At 35.6% G+C, this 18,062-nt stretch overlaps 1 protein-coding gene across 1 annotated transcript in view; it reads left to right on the top strand.

Annotated features, from left to right (window-relative positions):
- ERBIN (erbb2 interacting protein) overlaps positions 1-17,957 on the top strand; it is a gene marked incomplete at its 5' end in the record, with an annotated part of 36,920 nt that extends 18,963 nt beyond the window's left edge. The window contains 6 exon segments of the mRNA XM_029084793.1: positions 7,108-7,251; positions 8,125-8,256; positions 10,541-10,750; positions 11,826-11,918; positions 12,519-12,593; positions 15,347-17,957. Of these exon segments, the coding sequence (XP_028940626.1) occupies positions 7,108-7,251; positions 8,125-8,256; positions 10,541-10,750; positions 11,826-11,918; positions 12,519-12,593; positions 15,347-15,454 (762 nt within the window).
- Positions 17,958-18,062: the final 105 nt, after the last annotated feature.

The following is an 18,062-nucleotide window of genomic DNA, read 5'->3' as shown; positions in this document are numbered from 1 at the left end:
GAAGAGTGTAATCCGTGTTGCCCGGCTAAACCAGTCTAAAATACCATCACTAAATAATTGGTAGAATGTCATTAGCCTGATCCTGTCTCCTTGAAGGGGAAGTAGGTAAAGCAGCCAAAACATATTTTTATTATGCCCAGTAGATCGATTTTCTTTTTTAGTTTATTTTGAAGGAACATAGTTTGGTTTGTGGTTATTAAATACTTCAATATCTGTGATAGCTAAAGAAATTTAATTGGAGATGGTTGGAAAAATTACTTTTAACTATAATTTTTATTTAGAAATCCAAGTATTTGGAAGGATGAGTTTGCTTTTGTTTGTTTTAAATTGCATAACTTCTGGTGGTAGAAAGTAATGGGTTTTGTTTTTTTTTTAAAAAAGCCTGCACAACAGCTGCACCTATTCTTCTGATCTAGTCTGAGTCATGTACAACATAAAATATTTTAAGGCTTTCACAGTACTGTGCTGTAGTGTGGGGACTCTTTGTCCCACGAGGCAGTCACAGACCTCACCATGTTCCAACCCTAATAAACGGTGCATTCTCTGATCTTCCATTCTCTTGGGTGCACAGATCAATCTTACATGAAATGACAGAGAAACAAAAATCCCAGCAAACCCTGAATGCAGAGGGAAACAAAACTTCACTGCACTGCTAATGCAGTTTGCTTGTAGCTCGTTCTTATCTTGTCTACATGTGACATGGGAGGAAGTGTTTAATACACCAGTGATAGCTGTTCAGGTTCTGTGGCAGTGTAGTCACCTTTACTGAAATTAAATTGATTACTTGACTGGATTTCCTTTGTATCTGTCCATACTCATACTTTCTATCATGCTTTATATGCAAACCTAAATATTTGTTTCCTACTGGAGTGATACGGAATAGCTGCTGTTGAGGTCTTAGCTGTACTTCTAATTTAACAGATCTTAGAAGTCTGTTCTGCATGTGTGTGTTTCTTTTGTTCTGGCCTTGAAGCGTTTTAAAGTAGCTTTTACTTAGAAATCCGAAACTTTGTTATGGGTTTAAAAGTGAATGTGTATATAATTGTCTGCTTTATGTTCTCTGGGATATGACTGACTTGAAAAGAAAAACCTGAACTGTGAAAAAAGTAGATATGATCCTATATGGCAGCTGGCAAATATGATAATATGGAAATTCTAGGAATTTACTGGATATTTCTTTGTTCTTTTAAAATAATGCTTTCAGTATTTCTGTTTGTAATTAAAAACTAGCTGGGGGGGGAGGGAGCACATTTAATCTATAAACCAGACTTCTGAAATGTTTTGAAGTCTGAAAAAAATTTCAGTAATTACAGAGCTCATTTAAGTTTAATTACAGAGTTCATTTAAGGAAGATTTATTGGAAAATGCTTTGACAAAGCTTTCATGGATTGAAAATTACTTTTCTTTTTTTAAAGTATAAGACACAACACTGACAAAAACAGGTATACAAAACTGATGAATATTTAATTCATATCTTCTTGCCTGTGGTTATACGCAACAATGTGGGTTAATAGTATTGCCTTTACTGTGACTCTTTCTAGTCTCTTCTTGAGTTTAATCATGTTTATTAGTTCTGTCCTGTGCTTATTAGGAAAGAGGGTGTAGTGGGTTTTTGCGGGTTGGTTTTGTTGTCAGTTTGGTTTTGTTTTTTCTTTTTACCAAGCTCCTGAAGTACTTATTTTGTTTTTATAAAAGTTGGTAACTGGAGGGAGAGCGAGAGAGGAGCGTGAACCCACTTAAATAAACAGTGCCTGCTTGTTGGACAAATCGGAGAATCTAGTTCTTGCTTTATTAGCCATTTTTACCTGATACAGGTAGGAAGGGAAAAACAAGCAAACAAACCAACCAGACAAACCACTTTTAAGAGTTTAATATGCATGAGGAGAGATACAGGATAGTTTTAACTCCAGCAAAAATGATTAACAGTGGATTCCAGCCAAGTAACCAGCATTTGTAATCCCTTTGACAAGCTGGGAGGGGGCATATACTGATCAACTAAAATTATCCATCTGGTTGAAAGAACATGAAAAAAGTTCATGAGACCATTTGTAAATAGAATTTTGCATAGATTCAGGAGAAGCAATTTGCTTACCTGATGCAAAGTGTATTGTGATAGAGGAAAGAGCTTATTTAAATGTCAGGCTGCTCTCTAGTGGTTATAGAAGTAAGCTGTTGGAAAGCATGCAGTCACTTCTTCCCCACCCCCAACCTCATAAATTTAGTGCACAGAGTTTTTAACAGTAATACTTCTCAGCATATTGTCCTTCTTGAGTGTGAATTGCCAATTTTACTACCTGCTATGTCACAGTAGTCTTCTATAGTAGTTTTGTTGCAAGTTTTAATTTAGGAATTTAAACTAAAATACTGTCTGTGTGAAAACACTAGTCACACACATTTTATTATGTGGTAGAGGAATTTCTTATCCATAGATTGCAATAATAAATATCTGCAACAGTTATCTGTGAATATGTATCACACTTCTGGGTGATGTGTAGGCAGAAATAGTTACTGGGCCTGACTCTGTCCTTTCCTTACGTATGTATATTTTTTTCTTTGGCTGTGGATCTCCTGGGAGTTTCTCAGGTGTGTGTTTGCTTTCAGTTCTAATTTCAACTGGAATTAAATCCTCTATTTTTTATTTACTTCAACTAATATTTATCTAAAATGACAGAGCTTTCAGAGAAGAGGTCATAAAGTTTGATTCCTACTTTCCAATTCAGAAGTCACAATAGGTGGTTTTATTCTCAGAGTTTCCAGTGTATAGTGCCATATTAAAAGAAAAAAGTCCAGGTGTTTCAGTAGTAACATAGAATTGCAGTTTTAATCAGAGTTTGAACGTGTTTCTTTAATAGATTTTTTTACACTACATACCTAACATGCAAAAATATTTTTAATTTATATGGCCTCAGATTTTCTCCAAGTTAAGCTTACTTCAATATGTCAAGGAAAGTAACTTCAGCGGACCTACACACACGTAAAACTAGGTGCTTAAGTGTTTATAAGATCGTAGCCTGAAGAATACTTTAACACTAATAAATTACTTTACTTAGTAGTTGTTAGTTTTAAATTTGTATTTTAGTTTTCTTTTTTCCTCAATTTTGAATGGACCACTGAACCATCAATGTGCTATACTGATATTTTGTGGAGTTTAGAAGTCAATACATCATACTTTAAAAGGAATAAAAGTCTTGTGCATTTTGAATGTAAACAACAAAGTTCTGACCCTGCAGACATTTTATGACAGTAGAATTTAAATCATATGTAATTTTCCAAAGATACTTTTTTTTGCAGGATCAGAGACCTAAATTAATGCCTTTTTTTCCTCTCATGACTGAAGAACAGTTTCATAATGTTTAAGAAGTTCTTGTTTGGGATAAACTGACACCTTGTTAAAATTCTATCAGATTTCAAACAAAGTCTGACCCTGCAGACATTTTATGACAGTAGAATTTAAATCATATGTAATTTTCCAAAGATACTTTTTTTTGCAGGATCAGAGACCTAAATTAATGCCTTTTTTTCCTCTCATGACTGAAGAACAGTTTCATAATGTTTAAGAAGTTCTTGTTTGGGATAAACTGACACCTTGTTAAAATTCTATCAGATTTCAAACAAAGTTCGATTGTTTTTAGGGAGGGGTTGGGTGGGGGGGGGTTTGTTGGGTTTGGTTTTTTTTTTTTTTGCTTGTGTATTTTTATTTCAGAAGGCTTAAAGCATCAATTTTAGTCATTTCAAGTGTTCCAGAATACCTTGAACAAACTTTTTATAAAGGCTCTTAGATATTCAAGGTGGGAGTGAAAAGTGAAGGGATTTCTAGACATTTAGTATAGCATTATGTCCACTTTTAGCAAGTGATTGATTCTAAGTACTGTTAAATGGATGGATAAATAAATGAAAAGGCTAACACTTAGGCTTAGCAATTAAGTTACCAGTTAAGGCTATTCAAATACAAGTATAATGTAGAGTCTTGTTCCCTGCAGATGCTTGAATTTTACTAGTTCCCGTTCTATACCAAAATTGCATGGATTGTTGTGACAGACTCCAGGCAGTCTTACAATTACAAAGATATTATCCAACAGAAATTCTCCACTACTTATTATCTTGCACCTAAGTAAATGTGTTAAGACACTTCCATTCCTAAAAGACACCCTTTTGAAATCTGAATTGTTAATTCTTTTGTAAGCTGCAAAATGGAGAATACATTCTGATTCTTAGCTTTCAAAAAGAGTGTAAGTAAACCCCTAATCTGTGCTACTAGCTGCCTGCATCTAAATTGATTCCATTAGAGGCCGATTTTGACTACAAATCATGATTTATATACTGAATATTTTTTTACTTTGTATATAGCCATTTTTTCTAGATGTACTGTAGCTTTTACTATGTGTTCTTCATGGCTGAATAACTGATTTCTAGCAATCTACAGTGTAACATGGGAGTTTATTGGTTAGTGTATATTAGTTTAGAGCAACTGAAATGAGATTTCTGAAGCCTCAGATATTTGAATTATCACTTTGCAGGCCATTATTGCCTAAGACACTGCAGTAAATCAGGTGGAGAATGGAGTTGGTACTTGGAATTAACATTCGTATTTAATCTGAAGTTTAGACCATGGATTTATTCTATATTTAATTTTTAATAAATTGCAATCAAAATCAGGGCTTTTAATGGCGTCTGCATATTCACATTTCCTAAAGCGTCTTCTCTGGTGCTGCAGTCTTCAGGAGTGTCACTAGGAAATGTACAGCCCTCATCGTGCTTTTATTGAGAAACAAAATAAAGAGGAATGCTATTCACACTCCAAATGTCTCAGTTTCTCCCCAGATAAAAATAGTTACAGGAAAAATACTTCCTAGATTTGTCACTAGAAGTCTCTTCTTGTGTTAAACTAAAATTTTCTCACAACTCCATGTAATTTTAAGTAGTATTTGCTCTTTAGAGTTTGTACTTGTGGATTCCTTGTAACGTAGTGTTGAGACACTGTGCCCAATGTAGAGGAGAAAAATACTGTTTGCAGTATTTCTTGTCTTCCCTACATCAATTGCACAATCATTTTTTGTACTTTGGAAAAAGTCTTTACCAAGAAAGGAGATTTTATAAACCCTTGAATAAAGCTATTATCAGGCTGTTGTAATTACCTTCATGTTCACTAAACTGAATTAACTGAAATCTCAATTCTTGATGGACAAGTTTGTGCCTCCATAAACTGTAGGAATGTTCTAACTCCTATTGCGGACCTATCTTAAATTGTAAATACAAATTTGATTGTCACCATTTATTGATCATCTGTTTGGGTCCTTCTAAGAGAAGCGTAAATCTAGTTTATCTAGGGATCCAAACAGTAAGATGATCTGCTAGAGACACTTTCAGATGATAACTTTCTAGTTTCACTATGCATTCCTTATACTTTTATCTGTCTTTTGCCACTTACAGAAGATGGAGAGATATAACAGCCTCTGAGAGGAGCTTTCTGTAAGGAGACTTCAGAGAGTTGCCTATACAAGTAGGGGAAAAAGGCCACCTGGCTCATTATAAAGACTGTTTTGAGAAGAGTTATAAGAAGATGCTTTGAGGCACTAAGGAGCTAAGGAAAACTGTCTTTGGCAGTTTTATCTGGGTATTTGGCCTGAAACTTAGAGAATCAGTAAGCTTAGATTAAATGTGTAATAAAGAGAGAGTTGAATGCTGAGTACAGTCTTCCCTTCCTAAGATGGGGAAAGCCTCTGGAGACTTGTCTTGGAGCTTGAAAAATCCATTGACTAGAAGACAGGGTAGGTGTAGAAGAGAAGCATGAAGAAAGCTGACTGTGCCATTGAGTGAGAGGTTATCCAAGAGCCTTGGTCAGGAAAAGTCAATTATCATTGTTAGCAAATGTCTTCCAAGGGAGTTTCCAATGACTGTGCTACCAGAGCATCTAGGGAATATGAATATGCAGAGACATATGACTTTGATTGTTAAACTAGTTTTAGTTTCACAAGATAAAGTTAGTATGAAAGAGCAAGTGTCTGCCTGAGGACTAGTGACTGTTTTCAGAATGAGACTAGTATATGTGGTCAGCAGACAAACACTAAAAGGTACTTATTAATGTAAGAGTTTTTGCAGTATTTTAGTCAAATGATATCATTTTGAACTTTTTTCTTTTTTTTTTTAAAGTTGTAAAAATTAGAAACTTTCTAAAAAACAAAACTTAATTTGATGGGTTTTGATGCTTTGATCTTTTACCATGATAATGTTTTTTCATGGTTCTTTGTCACTTTTTCAGTATAGGCTTGTTTTGTTTGTCAGGTTGGACAAAACATGGAGGTTTTTATTTTTCTTCTTTTGTGCAGTCTTTTTGTTTTGTTTTGTTCTTACAACTACAAAGTCCATGGTGGCAAGACGGTAATGTCCACTGCTTTCTTTCTGTTACCTTTGCCAACATTGCAGAGGTTGGGTTTGCAAGGGAATGAAGCTCAAAACCAAACCAACTATCACTTTTGTGCTTGAGCTCATGTTACCTGTTTGATTGCCTACAGCAGCACAGGGTTGGACTCCAAGGTTTCTTACCAGCCTCTCTTTTCTTTAAATGAAGCTTGTTCACATTCTTGGGTGAAGTGTTACTGGAATGCATTGCAGACATTGACAGCATTGCAATAACAAGAAAACCGGGTCAAACAGTGAAATCTCTGTAATTTCTATTTGTACTGTACCAGCAATAGAGGGGGAGGGAATGAGACAAAATAATAACTGGTAATTAGATGGTTTTCCACAAGGGTTTATCTTGACTGTCAGCTTCTCTTTGTACATTTTTAATATGTTGCAAATTTAATGTGAATCTAGAAATTTTTATAAGCAGTGCACCCTTGTTGTTTTTCCAGACACACGAACATTTGAATTACTTTATTTACCTGTAATTCTGCATGTTAACTGCTGATTGGATGCTGATTTACAGTAAATAAAGGCAAATAGGGGTCACTGAGTTGTGTTTTATACATCACAGTGGTACTGTTCTTGCATGTTTTTTTCTTGCATGACAATGAAATATGTTTGTATTAGTCTATGTGTAACATGTCTTGTGGTTTATGCATGCTGCACTAATCTCTGTGTTAAATCTGTCCCCTCTTTATTCAGAGCATGCTGTCTAGGTCCTTTAATTCCAATTACGCTGCAGTTAGCAGCTTTCACTATGGCAGCTCTAGGGATCTGCATGGCAGCCAGGGTAGTGTTGCCTTGAGTGTTGCAGACGGAAGAGGTTCTGGTGTGCACATTGTTCGAGTGAGTACCTACAGGAGGCTATTGCAATATATAGAGGGGGAGAGAGTAAACTGTGAGAGGTGTTGCCGTAAATTGGTAGGTTATTATCCTGGGTTTTGCTTTTACATATGGACAATGTTTTCAATAAAAATAATATAATTTATGTGCTGGAATTTTTTAATAGGCATTAAATCAAATGCTTTGCCTTCACTTCATATGCCTTGAACTTATTGCAGGGCTTTTCAATTTGATGTCATGAAGTTGAGTGTTCTAATTGGCTTTTCTAGGTGATTGAACATATGTAAAACTCTCTAGTTTTGTTGTACATATGTGAACAAGAGATTACCGTTCTAAATTTAACCTAGGTTGATAGAGTTGAACAAAATCTTATTATCCTTTCTCCTCTCCCAGAAAAAATTCTGATGATGTAAACTGTACTGTACGATACTTTGAGCATTCAAGAAAATTAGTATTTTAATTTGTAAGAAAATGTGAGGAAATGACTCCTTAACTCTGGGCATTCTGAGTGATGTTATTGTATCCATAGTGAGCAGGCTAACGTCACCAAGACTCTTTTAACCATATAAATCCTTGAATAGGCAGTCCTTAGCATTTGTTGTTGTTTTCTTATTAGTTTATTGGTGATCAATGACACCTCTGCAGTTGCTAGTTTTTGTAAATATCCATTAATATTTTATGGGTGTGGTGTTTTGGCTAGTAAGATTTTCTGCATAAACTAGTGTTTCTGCATAAACTAGTTAACATGTACTAGTTAATCAAAGAAGACAAAGAATTATAAAGCCCTTAAAATGTTTTATTCTGGGCTTCTTGTGAGAACTTTTTAGTCATAATTATATGAAGACAGTGATCTTTACCTCTCTATTCTGTTTAAAGCATCCCCAGGCTTCTACTCTAGGAGACCAATGCCAGGATGAAGTATTCATGTCAGGACAGCAAAATTACTCATCTGCCACACTTAGTCTCAAAGATGCTCCTCTGGACAGCATGAAGAAAATAGCTGTACAGGTAATTATCTACATGACACCATGGATAGGATATATTTATTATTATTTGCAAGGATATATTTCTTATTTGTAGAAACATGCTGGGATAGCAGTTGGAACTGGGGCTTCTTTAAAATGTAGTATCCATGTATTGAAGATGACATAAATGAAATAGCATTCTTTTTTGGAAGACAGAATAATTAACTGTATTGAGGTGGTTTCACTCCTTTGGCTTGCAGCCAAACGCACACCCAGTTGTTCTCTCACTCTCCCCCACTTCACAGAGCAGGGGAGAGAATTGGAAGGGTAAGAGCAAGAAGACTCACAGGTTGAGATAAAAACTATTTACTAATTGAAATAAAATAATAATGATAATAACAGTAATAACAGAATGTACAAATGAGTGATACACAGTGCAACTGCTCACCACCCGCCGACCGATGCCCAGCCTGTGCCAGCCAGTGATCCCAGAGCCCAGACAGTCCCGAAACCCAAACCCTGGGAGAGCGAGCCTAAATGATCCCTGAGAGAATACCCCCAATTACTGGTCAGCCCTGGTTAATATACTGACATGACGTGATATGATCTGGAATATTTCACTGGCACATCCAAATGCCAATTTCAGGTTTTGCTCTTTACTGTGCTTCCTTTCTCCCTGTCCTTGGCACCTGCAAGCCAGTCAAACACTATGACCTTTGGCTCCAGCAGCAACTAATAACATTAGTCCTTTATCCACATTCTCCTCATAACAAATCCCATACTGAAACTAAAATACAGCTATTCTAACTATGAAGAAGAAAATTAACTCTATCGTAGCAAAACCAGGGTATGTATGAATGGGAATAGTTCTTGTTTTGCTTCAGCGGGGGCTTTGAAAGATGAAATTTGCAACAAAAGGTATAGTTGCAAGTGGAAATTGGGATATGGCAGACTGTGGAAAGCAATCTGAAGCTAATTAAACCTTTTAAAGAACAAACTTGAAACCTGTTTCAAGACTTACTAAAATAAAACTAAATGTATGCTTGTAAATTATTACGATGCAGCAATTGATTTCCTTTTTATAATTTCAGTTTCATTTCTACAGACATTGGATATTGGGAATTTGCATAGCTGTTGATACGTGTTGGCTTGTAAACTCTACCTCTGGCAGTGCAACAAAAAATAGTTTCCCTGTTGTGCTTTAGGTTTTCAGAAAAGGCAGTAGAAAACTGTATAAACTGAATACATCTGATCTGTAAATAAGCTAAAAAAAAATAAATTAAAAAAATATATATATACACACACATTACCATTTCTCAGAATCACTGTGACATAAAAAACATCATCCTAATAAAATAGCTTCTGTAATGTGTCCATTCACATAACATAGTTAAATGTTGAAATTTACACACTTATTTATAATATTGAGGAAGAGAGTATTTTAATATCTTTGTATCCTATAGCTAATGAAATAATGGTGGCAGGCAGAAAAAAATCTAACTCAAGACTGTAGCATTTCTGGAATGTTGTAATCATACAGATGGATGCGTGGCTACTTAGTCTGGGTAAGAGGGTGAGGCATATAGGCGAGGAGAGAAGAGGCTGCACATGTCAGTGCAGAGCTGAACAGTAACTCTGAGGCTTCAGTAAGAAACGTTATCACGTCCAGCATCATTCCTAGTGGTGTGGTTTGAATGCACTGTATGTCTTGACAGTTGTGTACCTTACTGCTGTTTGTCATCATTATATCTATCAAATCAGTGACAGATGTGTTAACAAAAGAATAACATTTATTGGAAATATCATTACAGTTTTGATACTAAAATCTTAAGCTTGTATGTGACTTTGCTTAGGAGGTTTTCCTTTGAAGTGGTCACCCAAAGATGCTTGGAGAGTGTATAATTTCTGTCTGCTAGCTGTGTGGGATTTTTATTTTGTGGATTATCTACTGGGAATTGTTATGAAATCTATGAATTTTATGCAATAAAAATGCAACCTATGATGATATCAACCAAGTGTCTGTACTGGCAGTTGCACTGCTAGAAAATACTGGTTGTCATAACTCAGTGAAACAAGTGCTAAAAGCCAAGTCTGTCTAGTCTGTTCTAGTAGTTTAGCATCAAAGTAAGTTTTTAGTTTTCAGATTTGTTCTCAGCTGGTGACTATGAAGAAAATTGAGTGTAATCGTACATGATCTAAAAGAGTAGTTCTAGTAATGTTCCTAAAATTAAAAGCACTCAGGTATGAGAAATACTGAAATACTAAGGGAGAAATTGAGAATCACTGCTTATAAAATGTATGACATTGAGTATTCATGTTTTATTCAGATACCTTTGACAAATGGACAGATGTGCCAGCCTCAAAGACCTCAGGCAAACTACAGCCAAGTCCATCATCTCCCTCCTCAATCATCAGTCGCAAGACATCCATCTAGAGAGCAACTGATTGATTATCTGATGTTGAAAGTTGCCCACCAGCCTCCCTATGCCCACTCCCAATGTTCTCCCAGACAAAGCCACGAGTTGGCAAAGCAAGAGGTAATAATAAAATCTAACTTGATTATATGACATCTCTTTGTCAGTGGCAGTGAATTTTTAGATTGTTTTTGTTTATTACCATTTCTCTGTAGATAATGACAGAGATCATATAGGAATTTATTTCCAGCAGAAGACTGTTATCTTAGTGCAATTCTACTACTGAAATCACACATTCCTTCTAGTTTTGAACTCTTTTTATGTGAATATTTTAAGAGAAAAATGGGGTAGATTTTTGTCTAATGTAGGTAAATGGGGTAGATTTTGTCAGAATGTCCCAGAAACATAAACTTGCATCTTTTTACTGAGCTAGAACTGTATTTCTCAACTACATTTATTGATCAGCATCTCATTATTTATCTGGTAACTGAAAAAATACAAAGTAGCAGTACAACTTAAGAGGACTTTTCATCTATTCACTGTTATCCAGAATGGTTCAAAAACATGCAAATGTAGAAATGTGCATCCATAAACAAAATCCAGGATTAAAATAAAGTGTGAGCATCTGATGCGTGCCTGATAATTATGATATGATAGGTGTGGATAAGAAAATCTTACACAATTTAATGACCCTTTCATTGCGGCAACCTTCTTTCTGCTCTTGGACGCGGGGTGTTTCCTCTGTATTATTTCATCTTTTTTTGAGAAAATACTGAGAACTATGTTTTCATTCTGTGCTAGAATGAGAATCTCCACTTCTTATGTAAAATAAGTTTTATAGTCAATTAGTCTGGCAAGAGACAATGTTAGCTACATAGAACTTAGAGTGAAGTAGGAATGAGGTTAGATTTTTTTTTTAAGAATTCAGCTAAAGGTAGCAAAGAAATAGGAGGAACAGTTTATTTTATGGAAACATGTATATTTTCTAGGTCATTAAATAAATTTACATAATATCTAAACATCTCTGAAATCAAAGCCCACATAAACTGTGATTATAATAATCTTGAACTGTGATAAATGCTTTTTTTGAGGTTTTTTTCTTTTTAAAGCTTTTGTTCACCTGAATTCCTTAGTAATAATTTCATTACAGTAGCTTTGAATGCAGATTTTCAGCCACTTCATCTAACTTTGGTTGCAGATTCGAGTGAGAATTGACAAGGATCCAGAACTTGGATTTAGTATATCAGGAGGAGTTGGTGGTAGAGGGAATCCATTCAGACCTGAAGATGATGTGAGTATTTTACACTAATGCATCTTAAAATCACTCTCATTACTAATGTTTCTAGTGTTTAGCAAAGAAGAAAAAAAAAAGTATATGTGTTCTCCAAACCACTAAACTCCAGAAGTGGAGGGGAGAAAACTGAGGATAAATTATATGGAAAATCAGGGTGTTAGGTGACCAGAGGGGTCACATGACAACACAGAGGATTATTCTGTCTGTGTGGCTCTTGTATCAGTTCCAGGTATCAGTCAACAAATTTGAGATAGTGAGTTGTGGGGTTTACAATTAGGAAGCCTCTTAAAAGAGAACATGATTCAGGCTACAGCCTTTTTTCTGATGGTTGATAATTCATCTTGACACATCTGCAAATTAAACAACAGCAGATCAGAATTTGTCATTCACCACTCCTTTAAAGGCAGCTCTCCTGGATTAAACATTAGAAAAGGAAAGCAGTCACAAAAGCCAGTAGACCTGTAGAATAGTATTGCATTCTCTTCTACTTAGGATAGAAAAGTAAAAAAAAAAAAGTTTTGAGTTACATCTGTTTCATGCTACCCTACTATTCATGAAAGAAGTTGTCAAACATGTTTTCCACTTCTGTTTTTCAAGGGTATATTTGTAACTAGAGTGCAACCAGAAGGACCAGCATCTAAGTTGTTGCAGCCTGGAGATAAAATAATTCAGGTACTGTGGTCATCTAATTAACTAGCCTATGTAATATACCAGCTCATTTTTAGTTTGCACCTTTTCTAAGACCAGAATGTTTAATTTTTAGATGGATTACCAGTATTTTTTCCAGAAGCATTTTCTTCCACCTAACATTAGGATAGGTGATACAGGCTGAAGCATTTTAATCAGCTGGATCATTTTTTCAAACTCTGAACTTCCACACTTTCAAAGATAAAAAACCAGACATAATGTTGTTATTCAAGATGGAACATGAGCATTTCATTAGACTTCACTATCATTCATTTATTTAACTTGTGGTCATTCACGTACAGTGTTCTGAATAATGCGTTATCTGAACACCAGCAGTTGCCCCTCACAACCCCTCTCGCCAGCTGCACCTTGCTGTTACATCCCCCTCCATCCTGCAGTTCTGTCTGTCTTTGCTACCTCTTGCCCAGCTGGTGGGCTGGACATGTGCAAGTGCTGGCAGAAGCTGCCTCTTGTCAGGCTGGCACCTGGCTGGTTGCAGCAGGTACCGCCTGGATGCCCCATCTGCTGCAGGTGAGCCAAGTAGGTTGCTTCAGGAGCCATGGCTTCAGGGCTGCAGCTGTGCAGTTCTTTTCTGTAGGATTGTTGGTACCTTTCAGACTTGTTATGTATCAGATTTGTTTGAAGTTGTCTAACAAGCTCATAAGCTATTTCGAGAGGGGTCAAGGACATAGACAACAGGATTATATAAGCCTTACTGTTTTAGGGCAGTGGGCTAACAGGACATTTGAACAGTGCTGTAGCCACCCTTAAACTTGCAGAGCTAGTTAAAATTATTAATTATTCACCACATGACTGGTTTGAGAATGTTGGTAGAGTTGACTCTGCTGCATTTCTGTTTTCTAAAAAAAGCCAAAAACAAAGAAAAAAAGCAAACAAAAAAACCCACTAGTATCTCAATTAAACCACAAGATCTTGTGAACAGTTTTCTAAAACAAAGCAACACTGAAAATGCAGCCTAATCCTTCAAATGAAAGATAAAGCCAAAAAGCACAGAAGAAAACTAAACTGAGATCGAGTTGTTCCAGCTTGGGTGGATGGCTCAATTTTGAGCACTATAAATAATTCTGTACCTGTTCTTCCTCATTGGGGTGAGAAAGGTCCTAGTTCTCTTACTGATATGGATGACTTTAAGGGATGGGTGTAACCCTCCAACACACCATACAGGAACAAGAAGCATGTTAAACCTTTGAAAATACTGGTAGCATAGTCGTTACTTATTTATAGAGTGGAATGTGTGTGAAAGGTGACTTTTATTTCAATGGTTTATTCCTGTCTTAATGGAATTTCATTTGTCTGTGTGACACTTATAATGAAGTTTCCCTTTGTCATCTTGGCATGCTTGGGTTTTGCTTTTTGTTTAATGAGGAATTCATTAAACAAATTGAAGTTCTGAAGGAGAAGTTGCATTTGCACACTTGGACAATTACAGGCTGTTTCATTTCTCATAACTAAGAATATTTTTTTGTGTAACAGCACATTATTTATCCCCATGATAATCCCAGTGATGATGTAACAACAGTCCCACTCAGTCTTGTTGCCACTTAGCTAACTTCTGCAGTTTTTGACTGAATATCGTTTCTCCCAAAATGAGTTTGCTATGCTAGATTTTGCAACATTCTCTGTAAAATGGGTATTAGGCATGCATATTATAATCTGTGTCTAATATGCTTGTCTAATAAAAATATTCTACATGACCAGTAACTAGGTAATTGCATGTACGTCTTAAGATGCTGTTGCATGTTAGGTTAGGACTAGGGCAATCTGTACAGATGATGATCTGGAAGGGTTATTGCCACTGTTACTCCCTGAAGAGTCTATAGGTAAATCTTTCTCTACAGCCCTAGACAGATTTAAAAACAGTTGCCTCTACACAAAAGGATTCAGCTGGTAGCAATAGCAAGTGTTGAGCAATGGTATCAGGAACTGCAGCTCCAAAGTGGCACAGCTAAGGCGCAGAGCACATGACCCGTTCTCTCTTTCACCGCATAAAGGGCAGTAGCTCAGGATGGTGGGATGCATTGCTGGAAGCACTAACAGTTTAAACTGGACAAATCTGTCATTCTGCAAGATTTTACTGCCCAGAGTGAACATGAATTTGCAGTAGTACACTCTGAGAAGTTAAACTACAGCCATGTTTTCCCTGTCCTTTGTAGGCATTTAGGCCTGCCTGAGTTTGCCAGGCCAAACCTGTCCCAAGAATGACAATGTTGTTTGGAGTCGTAGGAATTGTCAAGTTGGGGGTGACCTCAGGAGGTCTCACACCCTAAAAATGGCTCCCAATGCCATTAATGTTTTTCTTAAAGGCTTCAATAGTTTTAATTTATCACAAGTGGCATTTCTAGTGTTCTGATATTTAAACTGGGATGTAACATTTGTACTGCATTTGCTTTTTTTGGTGAAGCTGTATTAAGGCTGATGAATTAGATGTCTTATGTTAATGGTTTGAAGTTCAGTTTTCTCTTTTATTTATTTGCAATACCTTTGGGGCAAAATTCCTCGAGGCTAACAGTAGTTTAATTTCATGTACCATGCAGGTACATACTCAACTGACATCAGCAATGTAATCTGAAAATATGCAGTGTTTTATTGTCTATGTGCATACAGAATTTGTTTATTTTAAACCTTAAAGCTTAAGTAAACTAACATGAAATGTGAGACATGTTTCCCTAACATGGCATATGAGACTGTCATTTTAAATTTTAAGTATTTCTTTTTAGGCTAATGGATACAGCTTCATCAATATTGATCATGGACAAGCAGTATCTTTGCTAAAGACTTTTCAGAATGCAGTGGAACTCATAATTGTGCGAGAAGTTTCTTCATAAATACTGTGGACTGGGGGGATAAGCCAGCAGGATTCATTGAAGGATTTATGGGAAACTGAATATTTTGCTTATTTTTATACATGAAAGGAACTTGAAAAGAATTATGATCAAAATTTGTACAGGAAATACTGAACTTGTGGTTAAAGGGGGAAAAACCACTGTATAAAACGTACAGAAAATCATTTTGGAAATGCATATGGTGAATAAACTTGTTTTTAAGCATTATAGCAATCTAAGGATCACTCCTCCAAGAACAAACCTGTGCTGTTTTTTGTACAGATGGTAGGTTTATTTTTGGATAATTCATACACATTACTAATATTTGTGCAAGGCTTTGCAAAGCCTCGGTTGTAGCCAATGGACAGATGGCAGGGCTGTCTGTCCTGTAGCTGTTTATTGCCTTTATTTTTATTCACCGGATATTAATGCTATGCTGAAACCACTTCTGTAGATATCAACAAGGGGATATGAAATGTTGATTTTGCTATGTGCACATTGTATAGATGAATGGGTAGATGGAAGGTGGTGCTGGTTGGACAGAATAAAGGTCAGGTGAAACAACTATCCACTAAATCTGGAATCAGGGAAGAAGAAAAAGTGTTTAGTTCTGGAGTGTACGTCTACCAATAGAAAATGCAATAAAAGCTTATGGTGTTTTTTAGGAAGACTGTAACTACAAATTTGTGATATTTTACAGGATCTGTTCTTAATGTAGTCATTGAATATTCATTGCCACATGTGATTTATGTTTAGTTGGGTTTTCTTGCATACATAATTTTTTCAACTGTACTGTGGAAATGTGCCCAGAGGTTTTTCTCTGCTGTGGAAATCCCAAATTTTGTGCAAATGGTGATTCTTTTATCTTTATAAAAAGTACTCCATTTTAACCTTGTAGATTTTTAAAATGAAACTGAAATGGCCAGTTTTTAAGGTTGTTGCCTGTAATATATATTTAGACACACACAAAGTAAATTATGCGGGAAGGGTTATGAAAGACATCTCGATTTGGATTGGCCTTTGCATTGCCTCGTTAATCAAAAAGGAAACCATACACATGGAGCTAGGTAACCAAAGCAAGTTTGTGAAACTTTGAACAGTGATGGAGAATTGCTGTGGTGAGATGGAGAGCAAAGGGATGGTGTACTCACCAGTTTGTAATGATGGTTCTTAAAGGGCTGTTCTACAGGTAACATTAAATGTGAACTAGACACTTCAGAGTCATTAAAGGGTTTCTAACTATATTAATGTAATAGTGATTTACCGCAGGCTGCCTTTTTTCCTTATTACTGTATAAAACATTCAATTATGTTTCTATTAATTTTGTTTACCAGAAACATTAACTTTATTTTTCTTTCTCCATTGTAATGGAATAGTGACTGCATAATCTGCAGTGATAATTAATACACAGTTGTTATGGACCAGGGAAAAGTGCCATAGAAGACCAATAACTGTTTTTAATTAGGGCTAATGACTAGCCTGTCACTGGAGCAATATTCAGTTATTGCAGATCATTTTTAATTGCATATAAGTTGGTGGTTTGAGACAGGTATAAGATGCTTTCTTCAACCCATGTGTACAAAAGCAAATGCTTTAAATAAAGCTAGCAAAAACACCAGCCTCTCCTTTAGTTTTGGGACAATGAGCTGGAAGAGAGAGGAATTATACATAGCTAGCAGTAATAAACAGGAAGTACTTTTTAAATAAGTGAACTCCAATATTATTGCACTTCTTTCAAAGATGTTAACTATTTCTTATTGTACTGTGTATAGTTCTAATAATTTTAATTGAAACCCTTTAACAACTCTTTGTATATTTTAATTCTTTTTAGTTGATTTTCAGTAATATTTACATAGAAAATGATTCTTTTGATATATTAGCAGAAATGTGCTGTATTTTGATAAAATTCACTTATTTTCTGTGTGCTGTTAATCTTCAAAGAAAAGAATGAGAAGCATAGCTATATAATGGCAGGCTTCAGTGTTCCCCTTCTAAGATGTGTTTTGTTGTTTAGTTTCTATTTTTTTACTGAAAATGCAAAATGTTCACATCACATGTTCATTACTTTTAACCATGTTATTTTTATCACACACTGCCTGCCTTTTAAAGGGAATGCATACAGATAAGTCCTGAATTACCTTGGTCTTCTACATAACCTGTATCTTTTGGAAGGGTAAAGTTCAAAAGGCAGAACTGATTCTTTACTGACCTTGGACTGACTTTGTATACATTTTGCAGTACATTTAAATATATCACTGAGAAATTATACTGTATTGTATTTTGCTTTAATGGTAACAGAAGTTTTAAATGTTGTTGTGTCACTTAATTTTCAGATTTATGTATCACAGGAAAATTCTACCAAAAAGTGTTCGGCTGTGGTAGAACCATGGAAGTAGAGTTTTAGAGTAAGAACTTTAGTATTTCTTGGGGATATACTTTGCCAAAGCTTGTCTTCGGTAAATTAGCAAATTAACCATCTAATAAAATATGGATTATGATGATTTTACTCAGTAAATGTTGGAGTTTTCAGTGGATTGAAATGTGTCTGTTCTTTTAGTGTCTGTGTGTAATGGTAAACACATTTCAAATTGGATGATTTTCCAGAGAGTGG

Source organism: Antrostomus carolinensis, unplaced genomic scaffold, assembly GCF_000700745.2.
Source record: "Antrostomus carolinensis isolate BGI_N321 unplaced genomic scaffold, ASM70074v2 scaffold16984, whole genome shotgun sequence".
NCBI lineage: Eukaryota > Metazoa > Chordata > Aves > Caprimulgiformes > Caprimulgidae > Antrostomus > Antrostomus carolinensis.
This window is presented reverse-complemented; position numbering and strand designations above follow the sequence as displayed.